The sequence below is a fragment of the Girardinichthys multiradiatus genome, chromosome 22, assembly GCF_021462225.1.
Source record: "Girardinichthys multiradiatus isolate DD_20200921_A chromosome 22, DD_fGirMul_XY1, whole genome shotgun sequence".
NCBI lineage: Eukaryota > Metazoa > Chordata > Actinopteri > Cyprinodontiformes > Goodeidae > Girardinichthys > Girardinichthys multiradiatus.
In genome coordinates this window covers 39,079,667-39,106,466 of record NC_061814.1, presented here as the reverse complement: position 1 = coordinate 39,106,466, position 26,800 = coordinate 39,079,667, and the positions used below count along the sequence as shown (strand labels likewise).

The 26,800-nt window shown below is 38.2% G+C and overlaps 1 protein-coding gene across 4 annotated transcripts in view; it reads left to right on the top strand.

Annotated features, from left to right (window-relative positions):
* LOC124858663 (cilia- and flagella-associated protein 46) overlaps positions 1–26,800 on the top strand; it is an 80,748-nt gene that overhangs the window by 49,724 nt on the left and 4,224 nt on the right. For 3 of the 4 annotated variants that reach the window (XM_047350788.1, XM_047350787.1, XM_047350785.1), the window contains 18 exons: positions 3,565–3,762; positions 4,717–4,905; positions 5,022–5,135; positions 6,120–6,299; positions 6,470–6,643; positions 7,545–7,642; positions 7,728–7,804; positions 8,180–8,331; positions 8,576–8,682; positions 12,137–12,213; positions 12,417–12,578; positions 15,236–15,315; positions 15,724–15,784; positions 18,865–18,897; positions 22,127–22,229; positions 22,313–22,425; positions 25,329–25,404; positions 25,588–25,724. In XM_047350788.1, coding sequence (XP_047206744.1) covers positions 3,565–3,762; positions 4,717–4,905; positions 5,022–5,135; positions 6,120–6,299; positions 6,470–6,643; positions 7,545–7,642; positions 7,728–7,804; positions 8,180–8,331; positions 8,576–8,682; positions 12,137–12,213; positions 12,417–12,578; positions 15,236–15,315; positions 15,724–15,784; positions 18,865–18,897; positions 22,127–22,229; positions 22,313–22,425; positions 25,329–25,404; positions 25,588–25,724 — 2,131 coding nt within the window. The remainder of the gene's footprint in view (positions 1–3,564; positions 3,763–4,716; positions 4,906–5,021; positions 5,136–6,119; positions 6,300–6,469; positions 6,644–7,544; positions 7,643–7,727; positions 7,805–8,179; positions 8,332–8,575; positions 8,683–12,136; positions 12,214–12,416; positions 12,579–15,235; positions 15,316–15,723; positions 15,785–18,864; positions 18,898–22,126; positions 22,230–22,312; positions 22,426–25,328; positions 25,405–25,587; positions 25,725–26,800) is intronic. The other variant, XM_047350786.1, reaches the window with a different exon arrangement.

The window sequence follows — 26,800 nt, the reverse complement described above, 5'->3', positions numbered from 1 at the left end:
TGAAAACACTTGGAAGAAGATTCTCTGCTCAGATCAGACAGCAATATAACTTTTTGCCATGCTTGCAAAATGCAAAGTGTGGCAGAAACTGAACAATACATCATCCTGAAAACTATCCTTGGGGGAAAGCATGATGGTGGCAGCATCATGCTATGGGGATGCTTTTCGTGGCAGAGACAGGGAAGCTGGTCAGAGCTGATGGGGAAATTGATTAAGATGATTAACAGGCAGTCCTAAAAGAAAACCTGTCATAGACTGGAAGATGCACTGGGGCAGAGATTCACCTTCTAATAGGACAACAGCCCTAAAACACACAACCAGTGCTACATTGTAATGGTTCATATCAAAACACATTAATGTGTTAGAATGAGCCGGTCAGGAGCTATTAAGCAAAGAAGAATGGTCAAAAACACAGTTTCTGAATTTGCAAAGCTCATAGACACATACAAAACTCTTGCAGCTGTAATTACTGTGAAAATCTTCAAAAAAGTAGTAAATACTAAAGACTAAGTACAAATCTACACCTTTTTGTGTTGGTCTGTCACATAAAATCCTAATAAAGTTTGTGGTAGTAATGTGACAAAATGTGAAAAAGTTGAAGGAGTATAAATTCTTCTGCAAGACGCTCTAGAGCACCATTTATTTTGATCTAGTTTCTACATGGACACATGCTATACTTTCTAGGCTTTGATTATAAGCAGCACCTTTTATATAGCTCTGTGAAAGTGTAGGGCTCTGCAGAACTAAAATAATAACGCCAGTGGACTCATTAAATACCAGCAGTGATATTGAAAAAAACTCACAGATTGCTACTAACTTTTAGGGAAGTTGATTAACAAACAATTTGACTGAGAAACTTTGTCTGAACAGCTGTGGAAATCTGTTAGTTTGGCTCCTTCAGTCTTCTACTGTAAGAGCCAATCACTGTGATGAACACTGCTGGCTTATTTAGGATATGTGCAGATGGCAAATCTTATCATCCAAATTAGATATTCTTATGCTTGTTTTGGGAAAGGATGATATTTTTCTTTTATAAACTTATTTACGAAGAGGAATGAGGAATTAAAAGTTATAGGAATGATATTTAAGTCTTTGCTGTTGTGTCAATGATGAATTTGTAATTCCTTCTATTGCTTTGTTTTATTAGGTCTTTTATACAAAGCTTTGTAAAGCATCCCTTAGTATTATATGTCAGCAGCAAGTCAAGTCAAGTTTATTTATATAGCGCTTTTCAGCAACAAGGCACTCAAGGCGCTGTACATAAGGAAAAACATTACAATGATACAGAAAATCAAACAACAAAGATAATAAAAAAAACAAAATAATAAAATATAGAGAACAGAATGATGGATAAGAAAATGAAAGGAAAACTGGACTGAAAACTTAACTAATAATGTTAAATGGCCCAGTCAAATAAGTTTTTAATCTTGATTTAAAGCAACTTAGGGTTTTGGTGCTTTTACTATTTTCTGGCAGTTTATTCCAGATTAGTGGAGCATAAGAACTAAAAGCTGCTTCTCCATGTTTGGTTCTGGTTCTGGGTATGCAGAGTAGATTTGAGCCAGAAGACCTGAGAGGTCTGGGTGGTTGATACACTGACAACAAGTCTGTAATGTATTTTGGTTCTAAGCCATTCAGTGATTTATAGACTAACAGAAGTATTTTAAAGTCTATTCTCTGAGCTACAGGGAGTCAATGTAGGAACTTTAGAACCGGGGTGATGTACTCCACTTTCTTAGTTCTAGTGAGGACGCGGGCAGCAGCGTTCTGGATCAACAGATGGAACAGATGGTTCTGGAGCAGCAGATGGGTGTTTGAATCCTCCAAGCATTGAAGAAAATCTCCCATAGATACGATCTCAGGAGAATCTCTGTGACAGAGACGGACTGCCATACTGCTCACTGAAACTATGATTCAAATGTTGATAGAATCACAAAGAAAGATGATTGATTGAAGAGCCCTCACAGCTGCTGCAAATCCTTGTTCAATTGAGTTTTTGATGAGATGTTCTGTGAATGATTTTCTCAGCCACAGTGACAAGAAGCCATGTTTTTGCCCTCATCTTTCAGCAGATGGAGCTAGAGCCCAGTTTCACAAATAATTTGGCATTCAAGCTAATGTGCAGATTATGTTTCTTGTGCTTACTAATGTATTTTCAGAAAACATGTGCCACAGTTATTTATAATTCTGTGAGTGCTTGAATCTGCCATTCTTGTCACTCAGCTGTTGTTTTTCACATTTATCACCATATTGTCTGATTATACATACATGGACTTGCAAAAGTACTCATAACACTTTGACTTCTTAACTTTTTGTAATGTTTCACTCAAAAACTTAAACTAGTTTTATTGGTCTTTTATGTGACAGACCAAAACAAAGCTTGGAATAATTTAATAGAATAAAAATAATACTTGATCTTCAATTTTTTTCACATATAAAAATCTAGTGTGTCATGCATCTGTTTTCATCCCGCCGACCGATTCTTGGTAGAACCAACTTATGCTGTTATTATAGCACCAAGTTATATGTCTAAGCCTCTACCAGCTTTGCACATGTACAGACTGATATTTCTGCCCATTCATCTATGCAAAATAGCTCAGATTCAGTCAGATTGCATGGAGAACCTCTGTGAACATACATTTTCCAAGTCTTGACACAGATTTTCTATTGTATTTTGGTCTGGACTATGATTTGGGCATTCTACCACATGTATATGCTTTGTTTTAAGCCATCCTACTGTAGGTCTGTCTGTATGTTTAAGGTTGTTTTCCTGATAGAAGGTGAACCTCCGACCTAGCCTCAAGTCTTTTGCAGCCTCTAACAGGCTTTCTTCCAATATTGATAGCTTCCTTGTCCCTGCTAAAGACAAACATTCCTCCAACATGACGCTGCTGCCTCTGTGTTTCCTGACGTTGGTGGTATGTTCTGGATGATGTGCGGTGTCCGTTTTTCCACAGGCAGAGTTTTGGGGCTCATCAAACCACACCAACGTCTTCCACATGCTTGCGCTGTCCCCTACAAGGCTTGTGGCAAACTGCACACAGGACCTTTCAAAGCTTTCTTTCAACCACATTTTTCTCTTTGTTACTCTTCTATAAAAGCCAGATAAGTAGAGTAGTAGATCTCTGTAATTCCACCAAAGTTATCACGGGCCTCTTGGCTGCTTCTCTGACTGATCCTCTCCTTGTCTGGCCTGTCACTTTAGATGGACGGCCATGCCTTGGTAGGTTTGCAGTTGTGCCATACTCTTGATGTTTTAAGAGGATGGATTGAACAGTGGTCTGTAAAATATTAACAGCTTGGGATATTGTTTTATATTTTAACCTGTTTTAAACTTCTTCACAACTTTGTCCCAGAGCAGCCTGCTGTGTCCCTTGGTGTTCATGATGCTGTTTGTTCAATAATGTTTGTTAACAAACCTCTGAGGCCTTCACAGGACAGCAGCATTTACACTAGATTAAATTACACACAGGTGGATTTGATTTGCATATTGGTTATTATTATATTGTGTACATCTTCTCAGTTTAGATGTGGATTAAACATTTGTTCTCTTGCTCTTTCCAGAGTTGCGACCTGTCGCTGAAATCCATTAGGAAACTTTTGCACCTGCGGTTAGGCTTGACAGAATTTTGCCTGGAAATTCTTGAGGAGCATTGTGCTGAGCAGACACACCAAGCTTTGACCCGTTCAAAGAAGACATCTACTGAAATAGCAGTGGAAGAGTTCACAAGGAGCACACTACAGCCACACTCCACAGAAATGGTAAGAGACTTAAAAGTCTGTTTCTGTTGGGATGTAATCAAGTATATCATGTACAACGATGTCTTAACCACCACAGACTTCTTATAAACCACCATAATAGTATTATACTAACTAATGAAAAGTCAATAAAATGGCCTTTCAGATTTCTTTAATGTTGGTTTTAAAAAGATCACGAAGGCGCTGATCAGAGCAACACAAAGCCAAACCTTTCCATCCAGGTTCACAGACTCACTCACTTATCTAATCAGGCTGTTAAAAGATGTCCTTAAGGTTGTACTGAACATGGGCATAATCATGTGTGAATGGTGGTATGCAGGAACATCTGTGCTTAGCTAAGGTCAGAAGGAGCAGAATTACAAACTACATTTTATTTATTGATGTTAATTACAACCCACTTTTTTCATGTTTTTTATTTGTCAATTTGTAAAAATATATATTCTTTTATCCACTTCACAATTATAAAAAAAATTTGTTGATCTGTTACAAAAAATCTCAATATTATACATTAATGTTTGTAGTTGTAGCATGAGAAAATGGAAAAGGTTTAAGGGGTAAACCTTTTCAAGGCACTGTATGCATCAGATATTTAACATTTGTATTATAAATTCTATTAATTTATTTATTTTAAACTTTTTTATTACATTCCAAAACCAGAGCATGTCATGTTTTCTTGCTAGATGCCAGTAGTCCTTCTGCAACGCAGCATTGTAAACTGTATTTCTTGGTAAAAGAAAAAAAGAAAAGAAAAGCACTTTATGCCAAAATATATTACATTTTTGTTAACATCTTGTTTCCAAAGTGTTTTATTTTTCTGCCAAGTGTGAAGCACCGTAATTGCATGCAGTCGCATCTGGAAAAAAACCTGTGTACTTCATTTTCTGATCACAGTATTGTAATTGGTTCGGGTGTGATCCATCTCCACATTTAGTCTTAATTTGCTTGTGTGTCATCCAGGAATGGCAGCGAACAAGCAGCACCTTGGGGCAGACAATTCTCAGCCAGTTGGCTGCGGCCAACTTCCAATCCTTGGACAACATGGAGATCAGAACTCACTGCCTGACTCTGATGGGAAAGTACCTGAGACTGCTGGCTGTGGAGGAGGAGCCCATGTATGTGAGGGCTCTCTGGCACAAACACAAGCCGGTAAACATTAGAAGTGCTCACTTGTGCGTTATATATATTGCATATCAAACATGTACGTGCATCGGATTTTTGAAATGTTTTTATTCCAAAGGGTCTTAAACATCTTTGTGCTGTAGGAAGCCTGGTCGGATTCTAAAGGTGTTCCCACGGCAGAGGAGAATTCCAAGAAACACAGTGATTCAAGCAGAAAAGAAGTGAACATGACCTCTGACAGAAGTGCTGAGCTGCAGGTACATGCCTCCTGTCAAGTGACCCCATCGCTTCTGACTTCTCTCTAATCTGGGATTCTTCCTCACATCACAAACCGTCTGATGGAAAACTGAGCATTCTGCATAGTTTTCCTATTCAGAGTTAGCAGAAAGATCTGAGAGGTCACACTCAAGACAGAATAAAATGGGGCAGTGTAATTGTTATGTGGGAACATTTATGTATAGCTTGAAGAATAACAACTGATATCAATATCTTAATAAAGATTAAGACTGCAGAATATTTGGTAATATGACTTTGTGATAGTACTGATGGATATTTTGGTATTATTACACCAAGGTGAGTCAAGCAGTCCTTTGCCATTGCATTATAGCAAACATTGATGAAAATTGTGATTTAATGAATTGTGCCACTATATCTCCTAATACTTCAGGCCTGGTGGGGGTGTTTTTGGAAAGCTATAGCTGCCTTAACAGAGGTTCTAGTCTATTCCTACACTTTTATCCTAAAGAAGGTAAAGCAATTTGCTGAAAAAGTAGCTATAAGAATGACTGAAAAAAAGTTGTGTCAAAATCAAACAAAGCATTTGAAAATCACAGCAAGGCTTGAAAGACATTATGATTCCTTTAGTGGGAGGAGTGGAGTCACTTGTCAGCTGTGCTCTAAAGGTGTTTTCGGTTGCTTATTTGAATGTCCAGTCAATGGGGAGATGGCACCCCCCTCCCCACATTTTTTGCACAGGCATGAATGCTTTTGTTTGCTCTGGGGTTGTAATCTCTTGGTCGACCGACCTGGACGGGTTTTAGTACTACAGGCTTCTAAGCTGTAAAATAAAGCTTTGAGAAAATAATACACAAATAAAATACAATGTACCATTTTTTTATATTTCCTTCAACATTGTTTTAGCGGCTGTTGATGTCATGTTTTGTTTGTAATTGTGAAATATGCTGCAGAATGATTTATAACTGTTATGACATTTCTTTCTCCGTTTCTGTGTGATATGGCAGAGCAAAGATAAAGCACAGCAACTGTTGGCCGAAGCAAGTAAAGCCTTGTCTGAGTCCATCAGCTTGTGTCTGCAACACAACCTACCCTCCACCATCTTGGCCGAGGCTTCTTTTAATATGTTGGAGTGTCATGGGAAATCTGACCCTACAGTGACTGGTCAATACCTCGCCCTTTATCAGGTACTGCACTGTTGCATATACTACATGCCTTGAAATGTTGGAGTAATTAAGAGTGCAAAATGTGTAAATTGAATTGAATACATACAGCTGTGATGACACATCATGTTGTCTCTCACTAAAATCGTTCCTTTTCCCAGCAACCCCTGTATCAGTCTTCCTCCTTTTCCCAGAGTTGCTGCACTGTTGCTATGGCGGCTGAAGTCCTAAGCTCTGCCTGCGCTGACACCTCTGTGTCCCAGCTCTCGGCTCTGCTCAGCTTCCACAGGAATGTCTTGCTCTCCCAGGAAAAGAGACCCAGCAGTATACTGAGGGGATTGGGGGACTCCGTCCTCAACCTCTCCAAGGTACGGGGTCACCAAACACCCCTCTCATGATTTATGGATGCTGTCATACACAGTCCAGCAAACTCCCTTCATAGGTGGCATAATGTTGGTGCTGCTACGATGCTTGCTCTGAATCTTCAGAAGGATTTTAAAATCACATAAATTAAGCTGGCTGCAAATATATTCAGTTCTGAAGTATTTTTCTGTGTCGTTCTATCATGTCAACAAGCTGGTTTTTAATACATCTGCAAAGCTGCTGCAGTCTTTTAAACAACAGGATGCTTGTTAGTTATTGTCTGTAATGCTGATGATTTGACAAACTTACTTGTATGCTCAAATATTTTCATAAATAACTTTATTTTAATGTACAGGGATGTGAAAAGTTTTTGCCTCTCCCAAAGGCTTCCTGTTTTGGCTTTTTTGACACATTTAAATGTTTAAGAACATCAAACTAATTTTAATATCCGAGAAAGATAATCTGATTAAACATAAAAATGAGTCATTTAATTAATAATAGATAAAAAGCGATGCAAAAGAAGCTTTGAATAACCAACACAATAAAGACTGCATGTTTTACTTACTAATAAAGAAAATAAAACAAACCTCCTGCACTGACAGAATAGAATGGACATTTTTTTTCTTTCAAATAAAACTGGTTAAAAACCCAACGGTATGTTTTTAAGGAAAGGTTTGTGGGAAGGAATGGGAGAAGTCCTTGGAGATAAAAAGGCCAGAAGATTTGTATCTTAATGGGGCATTCCTGGTTTAATAAATAAATAATTATAAGCTATTCTGTAGAATTTAAGTTGGTCTTAGTTTTAAATACTTATTGTATTAAAACGTTCTTACAACCTTTGACTTAAGTCGAACAGATTTATCTGATCAGATAGTTCTGCTCTTGAAATTGTCATTTTTCATGCAGGCCTTCAGTCAGCTGACCATCAGTCCCAGCCACCTGAGTATCCTTTCAGAAATCCCTCCCAACCTGAAGATCTTGTTGCTTCAGCACTCAAATGATGGGTACATCTTTTCGTATTAATCTGCTTTCAATTGAACATTTCCATTTATGAATGGTTTTTGTTTTTTGGTTCCATGTTTGCTTTAGCTTTGAACTCTATGGGGGCTTCTATGAGACAACCAAAGCTCCAGAAAATCAAAAAGGAAAGACTACACAGCCAACAGGTTTCCAGATTTTCCATTCTTTAACTAATGCCAAAGACATATATTCCTCTATATTATTTCTTATATGTCAAATTATTTTCTGTACATCACACAGGTTGCATCCAGTATTGAGCATGCTATCCCTTTGACCCTTTACCACTGATCTAATTGTGAATAGCTTACACACAATATTGACTGTGTATGTGACCTAGCTACTGTAGTGGGATAGAGAATGTGTTGTTGCTTGAGAGCAGAGCAGAAAAGGCATTGAGGCAAAAACATCAGACACATGAAGAGAGAGAGGGGGTATAGACAGAGCTCAGGGGGACCAATTACAAAGCCTGCATGTTTATGTGAGTGTGCATGTTTGACTGTTAGTCACTTGTGTTGTTGCAGGTCCAGTGACATGCTCTCAGGTGGTAAAGGTTTCAGTCTGCCCACAGGCACTAGTGGCACTTAGGGAGCAGACTCAGGTTTTCGGCCTGGAGAACAAACGTTCAGTCCTGAAGGATGAATCCAGCCAGCTGGAGACGTCTGAGGTGCATCAGGTGTCTCTTGTCTGTCATGTTACTGCTGAGGCTTTTCTTTCACTGTGGATTAAACAGAACAACCCTCATATAAACAACCTTACTCCAGTGCAGTCTTTTTCTCACTTAATGGGGAAACTTGGGACAGCTTGTTTTGTAGCCAAACTACATGTATCCGAATAGGAAAGTAATCTATGGTGAGAAGCAATAAATACTGAATAACAATAAGAAAGTTGCCTTTACTCTGTTTTGTTCCCATATACAGAAGACGACAGGAGACACAGAGTTAGCACTTCACTTCAGAGAAATTGTAGACAAGATGGAGGACTATCTGAATCCACTTCTCTTACAGTTTGATTTCTCTTTCATCAGGTGACCTACAAAACATCAGTGTTGAAGTACTTCTTGTCACATCACAGCTACAAACGTCGGTGTACTTAATTGAGATTTTATGGAAAACCCACCACGCAGTGGTGTATAATTGTGAAGCTGAGGAAAATGCAAGCATGCTTTTAAAAATGTAATATAAATAACAATCTCAAAAGTGTGGGTTGTATTTGTATTCAGCCCGCTTTACTATCAATAATTTAATCTCTATATAAATGCAGCTATTCTATGAAGGCCTCAGAGGTTTGTTGGAGAACATTAAAGAATAAACAGCATCATGAAGACCGGTCAGGGAAAAGGTTGCGGAGGAGTTTATAGCAGTGTTAGGTTATAAAGCAATATCACAGTCTTTGAACATCACACAGAGCAATGTTCAATCCATCGTCTGAAAATGGAAAGAGGACAGCACTACTGCAAACCTAACTAGACATGGCTGTCTACCTGAACTGACAGGCTGGGCATGAAGAGCTTTTACAGCCAAGAGGCCCATGGTAACTCTAAAAGAGCTGCTGGGATCTACAGCTCAGGGGGAAGATCTCTCAACAGAACAACTTCTCATGGTGTACTCCAAAAGTCTGATCCTTATGGAAAAGTGAAAAGAAAAAAGCCATTGTTGAAAGAAATCCATAAGAGGTCCTTTACTGCCAACAATGTGGAGGACAGCAGATATGTGTTAGAAGGTGCATGGCCTATGTGTACGCGCCAACATTTCCATGATGGTGGCAGCATTATGCTCTTGCTATGTTTTCTTCAGAAGGGACAGGGAAGCTGGTTACAGGGGAAAGATTGATCAGAAATGCAGATCTGTACTGAAAGAAAACCTGTTAGAGACCGCAAAAGATTTGAGACTGGCGTGAAGCTTCACTGTCCAGCAGAACAACAGTCCAAAACATACAAAGCTGCAGTTAGATTAAAGTATATTCATGTGTTTGAGTGGCTCAGTCAACCCAGATCTAGAATTTGTGGCAGGACAGATGTTCCTCCAATTTGACTGAGTTAGAGCAATTTAGGAAAGAATGGGGAAGCATTTCAGTCATACCCTAAAATATAAACAGCTGTAACTGTAGCAAAAGGTGATTCTACGAAGTATTGATTCACGGGGGGCTGAATACAAATCCACATGTTTTTGATTATATGTAAAAACTATTGAAAACCATGTATTATTTACCTTCCACCTGTCCGTCACATAAAATCTCAATAAAATAGATTGAAGTCTGTGGATGAAACAAGAAGAAATCTCAAAAATTTCAAGGGATTAATACAAGACCTTTTATGAAGCGCCAGTTGGAAGTTTTCAAACCCTTAAACATTTTCACACATCTATGTTTTTAACACACTCAGATTTTTTTAAGTGCTCTAAATCACCACATCAGAAGACGGTGTTTCATTAGTCTATAATGTGCCTTTTAGTGACATTCAGCCATGATTAATAAAATAGCTGCTATATCTTGCCAATTGGTATACATAATGCAGCACATAGAAGGCACTTTACCCTGAGTTAGTAAGATGGGCAGTCATGTTCTGTCAGCATTTCCAAATGTTTGTTTTAGAGTTGGAAGGGCAACATTAAAATTAGCAGAAATGGTGTATGCCAGGAGTTATTACACATTCTGAAAAAACATGTTTATTCTCAAATGACACCAAGACACAACATATACAGTACAGACCAAACGTTTGGACACACCTTCTCATTCAAAGAGTTTTCTTTATTTTTATGACTATGAATATTGTAGCTTCACACTGAAGGCATCAAAACTATGAATTAACACGTGGAATTATATACTGAACAAAAAAGTGTGAAACAACTGAAAATATGTCTTATATTCTAGGTTCTTCAAAGTAGCCGCCTTTTGCTTTGATTACTGCTCCACACACTCTTGGCATTCTGTTGATGAGCTTCAAGAGGTAGTCACCTGAAATGGTTTTCCAACAGTCTTGAAGGAGTTCCCAGAGATGATTAGCACTTGTTGGCCCTTTTGCCTTCACTCTGCGGTCCAGCTCACCCCAAACCATCTTGATCGGGTTCAGGTCCGGTGACTGTGGAGGCCAGGTCATCTGGCACAGCACCCCATCACTCTCCTTCTTGGTCAAATAGCCCTTACACAGCCTGGAGGTGTGTTTGGGGTCATTGTCCTGTTGAAAAATAAATGATGGTCCAACTAAACGCAAACCGGATGGAATAGCATGCCGCTGCAAGATGCTGTGGTAGCCATGCTGGTTCAATATGCCTTCAATTTTGAATAAATCCCCAACAGTGTCACCAGCAAAGCAACCCCACACCATCACACCTCCTCCTCCATGCTTCACAGTGGGAACCAGGCATGTAGAGTCCATACGTTTACCTCTTCTGCGTCACACAAAGACACGGTGGTTGGAACCAAAGATCTCAAACTTGGACTCATCAGACCAAAGCACAGATTTCCACTGGTCTAATGTCCATTCCTTGTGTTCTTTAGCCCAAACAAGTCTCTTCTGCTTGTTGCCTGTCCTCAGCAGTGGTTTCCTAGCAGCTATTTCACCATGAAGGCCTGATTCACACAGTCTCCTCTTAACAGTTGTTCTAGAGAAGTGTCTGCTGCTAGAACTCTGTGTGGCATTGACCTGTTCTCTAATCTGAGCTGCTGTTAACCTGCGATTTCTGAGGCTGGTGACTCGGATGAACTTATCGTCCGCAGCAGAGGTGACTCTTGGTCTTCCTTTCCTGGGGTGGTCCTCATGTGAGCCAATTTCTTTGTAGCGCTTGATGGTTTTTGTGACTGCACGTGGGGACACTTTCAAAGTTTTCCCAATTGTTCGAACTGACTGACCTTCATTTCTTAAAGTAATGATGGCCACTTGTTTTTCTTTACTCAGCTGCTTTTTTCTTGCCATAATACAAATTCTAAAGGTCTATTCAGTAGGACTATCAGCTGTGTACTGTATCCACCTCCTGCACAACACAACTGATGGTCCCAACCCCATTTATAAGACTTGAAATCCCACTTATTAAACCTGACAGGGCACACCTGTGAAGTGAAAACCATTTCAGGTGACTACCTCTTGAAGCTCATCAACAGAATGCCAAGAGTGTGTGGAGCAGTAATCAAAGCAAAAGGCGGCTACTTTGAAGAACCTAGAATATAAGACATATTTTCAGTTGTTTCACACTTTTTTGTTCAGTTCATAATTCCACATGTGTTAATTCATAGTTTTGATGCCTTCAGTGTGAAGCTACAATATTCATAGTCATGAAAATAAAGACAACACTTTGAATGAGAAGGTGTGTCCAAACTTTTGGTCTGTACTGTATAGCTTTAAAAAAGTCTGAAAACATTCTGTCGGTACTTCATAGAGTGCTTAAGAATTTTTGTTTGTGCTTGTTGTGATGCTTATAAATGCTTCATTGTATGTTTTTGTCAGAAACAAATGGATTACGTCATCCTCCTTATTCTTCCATCAGGTCCCAGGTTGCACTTCTATCAGTCTCTGAGTCAAGCCAAAGCAAAATAAAAGAAGAAAAATGTAGCTTAGATAAAGGTAGAGTATTTAATTTTGGCTCGCTTTTATCTGTAACCTAAAGCATTGTTTTTATGTTTACCACATACACTTTTGCCAGTGTTTTGCCTGTTTTGAATCTTAACATGACTCTACCCAAACTACAGAGTGTGATCTATGTTTCTTTGTAAATACAATTTTCAAATTTATAAAATATATTTGACATGAAAAATTTTCTTTTGCAGGTGAACAAGGAGAACATTTGGTTGTTCTCGCTGACAGGACATTGCTTGAGTTGCCTCTGGAAGCCTTGCCTCTCCTACAAAAGGAAGGCCTGACTTCTGTGTCTCGTGACTTTTCTCTGCAGCTTTTCTTCAGTCGTCTAAATAGAGAAGAAACACATAAAGGTATCAAAGACACATCCTTAACTAATTGTAGTCCAGTTAGTACTGGTTTAAGTTGGTGTCACTTCCAGGATTGCGTTGCATTAAGCTCCACATACCTTCCCATGAACTCTGAACAGCTTCACTGTCCCTGCTAAGAAAGAAATTCCCCAATTACCATGAGCGTCTTGGTTGCTTCTCTGATTAATGCTCTCAGCTTAGGTGGACGACCATGTCTTGTTAGGTTTGCAGTCTTGCCATTTCCGTTTTCAGATGATTGATTGAACAAAGCTCTACGAGACTAGAAATGCAACAAGCTGTCACTGTGGATGTACTATCTCCTGACTGAGGCTATTTTTACCTTACTATTAAACGTAAAACCATCTCAGTAAATAAAATAGCAAGATTCGAATTAGGAGGCAGCAATCAACTTTTCAATGTACTACTAAGTTATGGATTCTTTAAATGCTTTTTGGGCTTTCAGATGATCAAAAATATTTCATCTAAACTTAAAACATTTTTGAATTATTTTTCTTGTTAAGGAGTAACTTTTTTCAAATAAATTGTGCAATATGAGCAAGGCCATCTATTCTTTATATTTTTGAGATTCCAGGACACCACCTGTATGAAATAAGAGGTTATTTTGAAGAGGTCTACTGCTTAGGAAAGGACAGTTTGAAAGAACCTACAGAGAAACACAGCTCTTGTATGTTGAAGGTCAAATCTGAGGAAGCATGTGTGTGCTGCAGATTTTACAGAGCAGGTGGAACATGGACAGCAGTGGAATATGGGTTCAGGTTAGGTATGTTGCGAGTGTTGGCCGTAGCTGAAGCAGTTGGTAACTTGTTTCAGTAACATAGAACTGGGTGCTAAAACAGTATGGACTGAGACTGTGTGGTACCTAGAAAAAGCATCACCAGAAAGAACTGTGGGGAACTGGGGGGTTTTCATATCTGGAATGTTAGAAAAGACCCTCTAAACTGCCACAATAATTACTGAACTTCGACCTTAGTGAGAAGTTTGTTCTAACACAACAAGGATGCTGAGAACACGTTTGCACTGCTGTGAGTGTGTTCTGAGTGTGAGAATGTAACAGCTGATGCAACATCACATCATCAATCATGCGTGTCAGTCTTATCTGTTGCAATCTGTTTGAAACATTTTCATATGTTTCGGCTTATTTGAACACCAATTTAAGAATTTAAGAAGTGTTATTGAATATAATATATTGTTTTTGTAACAGACTACATAAATGAATAATAAAAAAAAATAATAAATCCATTACCTCTTAACTCTGTCTGAAGACAGATCTTGTTTTATTCTGGAAATGTTATTTATGTGTAAAACCCCCCATCAAATATGCAACAGCTTAAGTCCTCCAGGCGACATGTTACTATACTATACATTAATATTACAGTAAGAAGTACGGAGAGCACAAAACCCCATCCTGCAAACATCTGCACCATTTTAAAGGTTGAATCTTCAAAGGTTATGGTTAACAGTGTATGTGTCACTTGGATAAAGCATGCTTTGTCCATCATTCTGTATTTATCTATCATTCATTATCTGAATCAAACAAAAATGACAAGTTATTTTCATATTTCCCCCCCACAAAGCATCAGTATCACAATCTATCTTCCTTCTGTGTCAAGATGTTAGAATTTCTTAAGCCAAATAAAAAATTTATTTTTATGTGTATCCTGAAAAACATGCAGATTACAAAATCTTTTCCTTATCATATTTGATTCCCTTGCACTCTTCACTTTTTTGATACATTTCGTTATATTACAAACACAAACTTTCTCAAATTAGTTTTGATTTATGTGATAAAAATCTAAACTAATCAATAATACATTTTCACTTGCTTTCATAAATCACTAAATTAAATGAAGTCCACCTGTTTGTAATTTCATCTCAGTATAAACCCAACTGTTCTGTGAAGGCCTCCGAGGTTTGTTAGTGACCATTAGAGAACAAATGGCATCAAGAAGTCCAAGGAACCAATGAAGACTCCAGGGTAAAACTAACAGCCCAAAAAACCATCCCTATGCTGAAACATGGGTATGCCAGTATCATGGTGGGGGGTCTTCATGGAGACGGGGAAGCTGGTCAGGGTTGAAGGGAGAATGAATGGAGCCACATTTCCAGGACAATAGTAAATATACAGCCACACCTACAACAGCATGGTTTAAATCAAAGCATAATCATGCATTAGAATGGCCCAATCATAGTACAGACATAAATCCAATTGAGAACCTATGGGAAGACTTTAACATTGCTGTTCACAGACATTGAGGCAAACTCTGAGAATGTGTGAAAGATGACCTATCTGATGGTGACATTTTATTTCAGGTATGAAAATGCTTCCTGTGGACAAAGTGTCCAAATTGGAACCATCCAATTAATATTTGTTGTCTATACTGTAGGATCAAAAAGTCACAAAATAAACACACATTATTAAACAAGGATTGCATTTTATATTGTCTGCATTTAAACCTGCTCTCTAAGAAAATGTTTTAGTTTAACTAAATATAAAAAGGAAGCAGAAATCAAGATTTTGAGTTTAAGAGGAAGATGGATGAAGCCACCTGCAGAATACCTCTACCAACAGTCACAAATAAATGTCACTGACTTTGCAAATGCAAAGTGTGTGTATTAATTCTGCTGCCTGTTTGTTGTAGCCGAAAGTGACAACAAAAAGGAGACCAAAGGTAGGAAGGGAACCAAGGGGAAAGGAGATCAAAGCCAAGCCATCAAAGCGGTGAGTGTGCTAAATTAATCTGGGCCTGCCAGATACAAACAGTAATAAAACTTTTCCTTCCTGTCAGCGTTGGCAATTATTTCAGTTCCTTACGCCTCTCTTTTAAGTGCAATTTTTTATTCAATTACATAATGTGTTCATAAAGATCTTGTTTTTAGCCTCTGAGTATTTTCCCTGTCATGCACCAGTTTTATTTTTTAACTTAGCTGTTTATCCTTAACTTAGTCTGAAAGTACTTGTATATTCTCTCATGTAAGTAATACTGACAGATGTATGTATCTTACAGACAGGATTTGTGCATATGTGCTATACATCAGTTATTACCTTTTTTTAAATTCAGTATTTGTTGTACCACCTGTGTGGGCTTTTCAACTCTTGCTGAATATTAATGGTTCACTGTTTACACAGGTACCTGCCAATCAGTTGTTGCCTTCCTACACATTCGCAGTGGACACTTTAAACCTGAAATGTATCCTTATTGATGATGCCTTTTGAAATAATCTTTACAAAACATTACATGTGACTTTATACTTGAAATTTCCATAAGGTAAGGAGATCTCCATATTTTTTCAATCTCTTAGAATTTATTCAGCACACATAGATGAAGAACAGAGACATTTACTGCTTAATCGTTGCTTTTATTACATCCATGGGTTTAGATTGTCTGTGCGCACATATACATAGGCCGACAGTTGAGAAACCAGGTATCCAGCAGATTTTTCAAATATATTTTATATATATAAAATATATTTAAAAATCAGTAAAAAAAACTTGGGAATAATCCAACGTTTATACAAAGCTAAGAACAAAATTGTTCATACATCCACTTTGGTTTAAAGTAAAGTATTAAATTTTACCCACGTTTCTTCTTTTGAAGTGGCCCAACCAGAGTCCCAACTTGAATAGAATATCTTTGGAGGGAGCTAAAAATATTAGGGTGATGGCAAGTATATATATATATATAAAGGGTTTGATTGCTGTAATACCAATAAATACTACATATATAGTTAGGCTTTCTATACAGTTAAGCCTGAAATTATTCATCCCTCTGGCAGATTTTAAGTTAAAATTATTTTTATTAAACCACAGTTTTTTTTTGTTTGTTTGTTAAACATATTCTAACCTTTAGAGGAACATTCAGAATTGTCTGAGTGCTAAGAAGAAGCCCAACAGGTTTACTTTCCCAAGTGGAGTATTATGGCTAATGCTATAATGCTCCGCTTGATATATATAAGAAAAACTTTATTAGAAACTGCTTTGGGATTATTTCAATTGCAGTACAAAAAGGAAAAGAGAAAGAGAAAACAATAGAGGAGAGGAAGCAGGGTGAAGAGAATACAAGATAACACTAGAAGACTTCTTCTACACCCACAGAAACATATATAACAGCAGCATTGTTACCTAAAATGCACAGTACTAATGAATGCGAGGTGTATTTAGTGGTAACTGTGGCACAATATAGAACATCTGTGTATCTGTTAACACCTGAATCTAAATACCTGTGGGTGTAAGTGAGCGTGCTTGTGTAAAAGGTTTTTCTATATAAAAATATACAATTACGAGTGTGAAGAGCCACAGACCTGCACCCCTGAACCTAGGAGGAGATCTAAGCAACAGACATCCAAGTACCCCCAGAGCACGGGAACCCCAGGAGAACCACTGCCAGGACTACCGTAACCCCCCCAGAGAGGAGCAGGAGCAGAGGGGAGCCCAAGGGGACCCACCCAGTGGCCACAGTGCCGAAGCCCAAGGAGCTGCAGCAATGAGCCCACAGGCCCCCGCAGCCATCTAAGCCGGAGCAGATCCAGCCATGGACACAGGGACCTGAGACCCTGGGGCACATCACACCCTAAGCAGAGCCAGGGAGCCAAGGCCCCGGCAAGCAGCCACCGGGAGTGAGCCAGCACACACCAAAGCAACCAGCCCCAGACACTGAGAACCACCAATGCTCCAGCGGGCAAAGACACCAGCCACCAGCAGGCGCTATGGCGAGGAGGAAATAAGCTCCACATCTGTTGGGTGGATCAAGCTGATCCAGGATGGGGAGCAGCCCAAGACCCAACCTGACACAAAAACAGGTGCACACATTCCCACCCTCATGCGTACAAATAAAAACACTCACACACACACCACGTAAAGACACACAACAATGGACATTGTACACTCACTCACACTCTCCTACATACTCTATACTCCCAAGTCCAGGTACCGATACCCCACAAGGGGAACCAGGCTCCAGACCCAGGGGGTGGTCCTCTTCATTCCGGGGTGGAGACAGGTGGACCGCACCAGCCCAGACTAGTGCCAGTATCACCCAAACCTGAATGTCCCTGGCCTAGACACCGATCCCCCGCTCTGACCCTAGCCCCCAATGAACCCCGTCCCCATCTGGAGAGGGGGCCACAAAATAAAAAATGGGATCTATCTGGTCCAAACAAGCCGCCAACCAGATCCGTACAAGGATGAAACAATCCAAACCCCCCAATGAATTCCAATCTCAACCCCGTGAGCCCCCCACCCCCCATGAAACCCATCATGAATTTTGCCACAGAGCTACTACCCCCAACCAGGACACCGATATCGAATAGATGCCCCCGAACCCAAATGCCATGAATCCCCTCCCCACAGGGACACACCCCCACAGATGAGCTCTTCCCCCAAAAAGCGAAAGAAGACACATCTATATAGCGCAAGCTCCACACACAGCCCTGCTTCAAGCACCCTCACTGCATCCCGCCCTCCACCACAAAATGGCAAGGCAAGGGCCACGCGCAACACCACTCCAGCCTCGCAACGTGCTCACAATGGACGCCCCAACCTTACACCAAGACGGGACAAACTTACCCAGCAATCAGTTCCCTGCCGGTGGCACGGGAATGGCATTGCCCCCACCATGCCCCCGCAACCACACAAACACACCACATCACTGCCACTACAACGACAAGCCAGGGAGAAACACCAACCAGTTCAGTTCCACCGTCACTGCTCAGCCGATCCAAATGCCAGCGATCACCCATCCAAAAAGAGGGAAAAAAAAAGTTAAAGAAAACTTTATTTCTGATCTGAGGCATCTTTCAAATAATAAAAAGAAAAAATGTAAACAAGTATTAATTTTGAAAAAAAAAAAAAAATTATTTTATACAATAATTGCATGTTGAAATGTATTTATACCCTTCTTTAAACTGTGGAAAAATCTTATTGGCATTCCAGCAAACAAACCCTTCTTATAATTGCAGAGCAGCCTTTTGCTCGTTTCCACTGATACTTTGACGATTTATTTCTGGTGATCTTTGAGACTGGAAGGCCTCCTCGCTATCACTGTAATCATACGATTGTGCCTTATTTATCCCTCTGTTAACATAGGGTATATGTATGTCCAGTGTTACAATTTAGATGTTTTATGTTCTTGACATGCTACATGAATGTCACTCATCTCTAAACATCAGTTCAGTAAGAAGTAACTATAGACAAAAGCTTTTTTGATGCTTAAAAGGTAAATTACGTTTGACCTATTCTCATAGATTATTACTTTAACATACTTTTTTAAAGATATTGTTGACCCTTACAAGGATGGGCATTTTGGTAAGAAACTTATTTTTGCTGTGGGTAATTGCAAATCATTTGTATGTATGTGCACCATGTAGGGTCTGATTTAAATCCTTGATCATTTCTAACAACAGTTGTATTTTTACTGCTTTTAATTAACACTTTACATGAGTGATACGAGTTAAGGTTAAGTTGTGAATAATGTTGTCCCTTTACCCTTTTTCAAGCCAGTCGTTGCTACTTTGCGATAACACAATAAAGGTTTATTCAGTCAATCAAACTTTATTTGTAGAGCAGTTTTTATTCAGACAGGAGTAGCACACTGCTCTACCGAGGTTAAAAACAGATGGCCATACATAAAAATGCACTAGAAATGATCAAACTTAGTTAAAAAAACAAATAAATAATAAAACAGAATAAAAATACAACAGAAATAGAAGTCCTGGATATTTAGCATGCGTAATTGTCATTATATCCATTGTGACACTTGAATTTCAACTAGAATAAACAAACAAAACTAGAGTGTAATTTCACATATCATATAATGCATATTACACTGATGAAACAGTTCCAAATCTACATCATCATAACGCTATGGCAAAGATATATGGAAGCAAATCGTTACCATATTTCAAATGAAAAAGCATTTTCAGAAATGCTTTTTCATTTTAAGAATGTGGCTGCATTGTTTGACTCATAAATGAAATTAGTTATCAATAATCCTATTTGCATTTTAATTTTCTTCTTCAAGACTGCTCATTCTTTCACTTAATTAAAATGAAAAAGAAAAATACTTTTGAGATTTATTTTTCAAAATATGCCCCAGCAAAGAGATACCAAAATTCAATTTGAAATGTAAAATTTGAAAATGAAAAAGCATTTCCAGAAATGATTTTTCATTTTAAGAATGTGGCTGCGTTATTTGACCCATAAATAAAATTAGTAATCAATCATCCTATTTGCATTTGCATTTTCTTCTTCACGACTGCACATTTTATGCCATAATCAAAAAGAAAACAAAGCAGACATTGCTTTTTTGTTTTTGTGGTCTGCCCGCAAAGTACTGCCCAGAACTCGAAAACGAAAAAGTATTCCGATCTGCGCAGCAGAGTGACGTCAGCAGCCGCTCTTCCTCAGCTCCCTGCTGACCGAGCTACCCATCTTGTTCGGTGGGAGGCGCTGTGCACGTCTGCATTGCATTACATTGCAAACGTGCCGAGAAATTGATTGAATTGCAGCAGGGCCGAGCTCAATTTGTGGCAGTGGCAGGCAGAACTGGTAGTTCCGGTGGCAGCCTTATGGCCTGGGACATCCAGCGTGTTTTTAAGCATTTATTTATAATTTTCTGTGAGTGACGATTCAGAATAGCCGCCCGTGCTCTATAATAAACCGGCTGTTTGTGCAATAAATCTTCGTCATCCTTTCAACACGTCACACATACACATAGTGCTATTTATTTTCCATGTCAAGTAAATACAATCACCTTATGTTATGGGTCTAAAGCTGTTTATAAAATAATAATCAATAATGAAATCATTATTTAAAGGTAACAGGCTATAACAATAATGACAACCCATTTGCCGATAATCAGCATCAGCTTCCACAAAAACAGCGGCAAACGCATTGGCAAGCTTTTACGGCCGGTCTGCCACCTTCTGGCATCCTCGCGGAATCCCGTGCCACCCTGCGGCAGGCTGTGGCAGTTCCGGTGGTAGTTCCGGTGGCAGGCTGTGGCAGTTCCGCCACAGCCTGCCACCGGAACTACCAGTTCTGCCTGCCAGTGCCACAAATTGAGCTCGGCCCTGCTGCAATTCAATCAATTTCTCGGCACGTTTGCAATGTAATGCACTGCAGACGTGCACAGCGCCCCCTACCAAACAAGATGGGTAGCTCGGTCAGCAGGGAGCTGAGGAAGGGCGGCTGCTGACGTCACTTTTCTGCGCCCGCAGCTCGGAACGCTTTTTCGTTTTCGAGTTCTGGGCAGTACTTTGCGGGCAGACCACGAAAACAAAAAAGCAATGTCTGCTTTGTTTTCTTTTTGATTATGGCATAAAATGTGCAGTCGTGAAGAAGAAAATGCAAATGCAAATAGGATGATTGATTACTAATTTTATTTATGGGTCAAATAACGCAGCCACATTCTTAAAATGAAAAAGCATTTCTGGAAATGCTTTTTCATTTTCAAATTTTACATTTCAAATTGAATTTTGGTATCTCTTTGCTGGGGTACATTTTGAAAAATAAATCTCAAATGTCATTTTCTTTTTCATTTTAATTAAGTGAAAGAATGAGCAGTCTTGAAGAAGAAAATTAAAATGCGAATAGGATTATTGATAACTAATTTTATTTATGAGTCAAACAATGCAGCCACATTCTTAAAATGAAAAAGCATTTCTGAAAATGGTTTTTCATTTGAAATATGGTAACGATTTGCTTCCATAAAGATAAGGGTGTATGGCTGTATGGCTGTATGCACAACAAAAGAATGCAATAGGCTGGATTTATGGACAGATTTTGCAGTTTAGCAGGTTAGGTTAGTGTCTGGCTGGACATCTCTTGCATGTGTAAAATACTACACTGTTATATAAATAGTATGTATGTGCACAATAAACATTAACTTTATTAAACCCCATATAGCCTGTATCTGCTGAAGTTTCAATTTGTTTTAAAGTAGCAGTCTGACCTACAGTTCCCTTTTCGATTGCTTCTCGTACGTTTGTGCTTCCTCCTACTTCGTTTTTAAACACCTCACTGATTCTAAAACTAGCTAATTTCAACATTTGTTTTCACTCATTAAAAGCATCTAAATCAGTGTTGTTTGCATGCTCTGCTAGTGGTTAGGTATGTTGTGTTTATTGATCAGAATAATATTTTTTATTTTCCAACCAACCATTTACATATCAGGGCTCCTTAAAATCATCCTATTCTAATCATGTGGAAATTTATCTTCCCATCCCTAACAGCAATCAATATTGCTGAGGTAAAAGTAACTTAGTTGCTTAGCTTTCCATCTTCAAGTAGGTAGGGACTAAATTAACCATATTGGCTTGTGTTCAATATCTGGTACATCTGGGTACCAGTTAGCCTGTTTTGAAACGTCAGCCTATTGGCTCATCTTTACCGCAGCGAGCTTCACAACTCTGGCCCAATATTTTCTTATTATCCAGACAATAAACGCTTAAAGATTTTAATAGAAGCTTGTGTGGTTAGTGAATAAGAGATACAAGGTGCTATATCTGAACATGGTTGTCTCTTTATTACATAGAAGGGATCTGTTTGAGTAAAACATTGAAGGAGGTTTTAGAAACCCACAGACAGCACATCCCTCATCTCTGGCAAGGCTTTAGGAGCAGCAAAGACAGACCCAGGTTTGACATGTTTTGCTGACATCAGTAACATATGATGTAGGCAGATCACCTCTCTCTGCTAACAAATCTCTACATCTGTTAAGTCTTTCAGACGTGGAGCAGATACTGTGCAGATGCAGTGCCTTCATTTACATGGGGATGGATCCATTGCTGACAAATATACCACCTGCCAAAGTAGCAGCCCTCAATCTAACTGGTACTGAATTTTCTTCAAATTTCATTTTATGAATTTTTTTCTCCATGTTAAAGGATAATACATTTCTAATGTGATAAATGTAATGTGTGGGAGATCAGAGATTAAAGTAATATCTTGATTTGAATTAATATTTGTATGTATGTGCACACTTATATGAGCCAAAACCAAAATAATTAGTACAAATAAAAAGTATGGTTGTAAGTACTATTGATGTATTAGATTTAATAAAACACGTTTTTATGAATATAATAAAAAAACCTTTTTACAAAATAATAAAGAAATAATGGATTAAATTTGAGGCAAAGCTGCAAGCTCTCCACAATATATGAGGGTTAATAGTTTTTAAACATGGCAGTTTTACATTTTCATAGTGGATTCAAACATACATAATATGTGAGAAATCTTGCCATTATATTTATCAAACTTCAATAATACCTGGGCCTACAATAGTTTTGGTATCTATTTTTTAACATTACTAGGCTAGCCCAGCTAAAGAAATAACTGGAGTACACAGTTTTATCATCTGCGTAGAAGGACTTGTGGGGTTGTTATTGCTGCTTGTAATTCAGATAATTTTAGGGATTTCTAGTCATTTTAATCCTTAATTTCTGAAGATGCATCTCAAAGCAAAGCAAAGTTCTTTAAGCAAAAAAGAATTTCTGTTGAACTTATCTGACAGAAATTCAATAAATATGTGTCCTTCAAACATCTATGGTTTTGATTTGACTTAATATATTATATCCTCTTTTTTCTGAAGATTAATTTAAATGTTTTTTTTATTTGGTTTTACAAGGACTCCTTAAAAAGACATATGCTGTATCTCAGGAAAACATAAGATGAAAAAAGTGTTGTCATTGGTTTTGAGCCTAGACAACAGAGGAAGCTCCACAGATCTTAATCCCCTTGATAAACTATTGACAGTGTGCCCTATTGTCTTCCTGTTTCTCAACAAAGGCCTTTGACACTTTCTAATCGTTTTATGGAGCTTCAATCCCAAGACTTGAACCTCGACTAAGCAATCAAGAATTACCTTTTGGAACCTCTTAACTTTTAGGACAGTAAAAAGACGTTTCATGAAACTACCATAGCAGCAGAAACAGTCAACAGATACAGTAGCTCAATGATTCCAGAGTGATTGGCATAGTGTCAGGTCTGACTGGGTTGTTGCCACAGGGCAGACACATGTGCCACCCGGCAGTCTGACATTAGCGCTGCTAACTATAGTGTGACTGGCACCAGCTTTTTTTCCACAAAACACAGGATATTATTTATCTATTAGGTCATGGCAGTTAGATTTCTTTTTTAGGTAAGTTCCTTATAGATTCAACAGCATTATTTATGTTTGTTTCTTCAATGGATTGTATCTCTTCCATTAAAGTAATCATTTTCAATAAGCCTCAAAGGGTCAGATTTTTGCATACAGTGCAGTGAAAAAGAATTTGTCCACTTACAGAGTCATTCTGTTTTTGCTTTTTTTTTCCACTCCAAAAATATTTCAGATCAAACAAATGTTAATGTCAGATAAAGGTAACCTTAGTGAATACAAAAAGCTGTTTTGATTAGTTCTTTTATCAAAAGAAAACATCTATATAACCAACTTAACCCTACATACCAATATAAATGCCCCTTGTTAAACGATTAATTAACTCTACTTAGAGAGAATTTCACCTGCTACCTCCAGGCCTACCTACTGCCTAACTTGTCAAATTAAGAAATCACTTAAATAGAACCTGTTTGACAACATAAATTAGGCTAAGCAAATCTAAAAAAGAAACATATCATTGCTCCAGTTGCTGTAGTCTTCACTTCACCAGATCAGTTTCCCCCTCCATGCATCTTGGAACTAGTTGAACTTGTGCCGAAACTTTAAGTATCTATTATAGAGTTCCAAGTCCAAATCAATGCAATGGCCTTCTTACATTTACCCAATAAAATTGTCTTCATAATCCCTGAGACTTTGACAAAAAATACTCTTGAACCCTGACAAGACAAAAGTGGAATCTTTTGGAAGTTGTGCAAAAAACTGACAGCACATCAGAAAAAGAACATTATACCGACTGTCGAACATAGTGGCGGTATGATGGTGTGGGGCCCCTTTGCTGCTTCAGGCTCTGGATGACTTATGAATTAATAATGGATGATTCATGGATTCATGAATTCTGTTATCTAGCAGAAAATCCTGCAGGAGAATGTCTGTCCATCAGTTTCCGCCTTTAAGCTCAAACCCACTTTAGCTATGCCGCAGTACGGTGATCCAAAGCACACCTGCGGTTTCACCTCTGAATGGCTCCAAACAAACAAAATAAATGTTTTGGAGTAGCCTAGACCACAAAAAGGCTATTTATGTTAAAAATCCTCCAATCTGGCTGAATTAAAACAATTCTGCAAAAGAGAATGGGCCATAATTCCTCCAAACAATGTAATAGACTCAATGGCAGTTATCTCAAATGCTTAATGGCAGTCATTGTACTCATGGGTGGCACACGCAGTTATTACTTTTTAGGTGTAATTACTTATTCACATAAGGCTAAGTTGTTTTGGATACCTTTTTTCCTTAATAAATAAAACGATGATTTGAAAACTGCCATATTTATTTACTTATGTTGTCTTTGTTTTATATGAAATGTATGTTTGATCAGAAACAGTTCATTATGATCAACAGCATTATATATACAATACTATACTATACAATTAAAAGAAATCTGTAAGGGGACAAATATTTTTTCACTGCTCTGTAATTGTCAATAGATATAAACTTGTTAAGACGTGAGAAAATGGTGGATAATAATTGGCTCTTGACTAACTTCACTCTGCAGATATTTGATCAAGATGAGGATGGTCTATAATATGTTAAACTTTGTTAAATGTTTCTTTTTTCTGATAATGATGTTTGCTACTTTCAGAATGCCGCATGGCTCTGCTCTTTCACCTGGCTCAGAACCAAGTTCTCCTCCAATCAAACAATGAAATTCAGAAGAGGTACTGAATGTTCACACCAGATTTGAATCTCGTCCTGATATTTTTGGTCTTTCATTAAGTCTGTGCTCATCTTCATTATTGGCTTTGTTCTTTGTTTTAGTTATATCTAACTTATTTTTTTGTAGTTAACTAAAACTGTTGTCTTTATGTCTTAAGTGACCTCCTAGTTTTTGTCCTCTACAGTTCAGGACAGCTCACCTTGGAGAATCCCCTGGAGACCGCCCTGTTGTTGAGTTTGAGTGGAGTTGGCTGCATTGTCCTCAACCAATGGGACAGCACTTTGAAACAGACAGCAGATAATCTTGCTGCTGTGCTAGACAGTATGTTTGAAATGTTTATTTTTTAAGAATATTTGCTCATGTTTCAGCACTGTGCACACACCCCCTGAGCTTCTCTTTGCCCCGTAACATGAACATCTGAGTTAAGTTGCAACCAGTCAGTGCTGTAATTGATTATGCAAATATAGCCTCATCTACATGTTGCTAAATAACCCAGTGGTTTTCTGTAGGTTTTTTATTTAGGATTTACAGGGTTCCTACACGGCCTCGGAAAGTATAAAAATTAACTTTACTGTTTCCAAGTCTGGAAAAGTATAAAAACATTCTAAATTGCCTATAGAAATTTGCTATTGCATTATCAAAAAGATAAAAATGACATTTTTTCAACTCATTAATCATTTCGTTTTTTGAGTCATTAACAAAAGTCATTCATTAAAAAATGAGAAAAGGCTGCCACAGATTCTTTTGAACATTTCCAAAAATTCTGGAACGTAAACCGCAGAGATAATAAAGGTTTTTTTTCATACATAAACTTGGCTCTGGATAAAATACAAGAAGATTTTAGCAAACTCCACATATTTACATCTGTGGCTGTAGCACAGAAATAATTGCATCCAGTTTATGAACATTGCACAGATTCACAACAAATGTCATCTCAAGGAACTTTTCCAGACAAACAGATTCAGTTTATATGCAGAAATCTGTAAGGAAGTCTGTCCACTTATACAGATGATCTGATGAAGTTGGAAAAAGTGAAGTTTATTTTGAGAGGTACTACAAAGTCCTCACCAGCGGTGCATATACAGGTCCTTCTCAAAATATTAGCATATTGTGATAAAGTTCATTATTTTCCATAATGTAATGATGAAAATTTAACATTCATATATTTTAGATTCATTGCACACTAACTGAAATATTTCAGGTCTTTTATTGTCTTAATACGGATGATTTTGGCATACAGCTCATGAAAACCCAAAATTCCTATCTCACAAAATTAGCATATTATTAAAAGGGTCTCTAAACGAGCTATGAACCTAATCATCTGAATCAACGAGTTAACTCTAAACACCTGCAAAAGATTCCTGAGGCCTTTAAAACTCCCAGCCTGGTTCATCAAT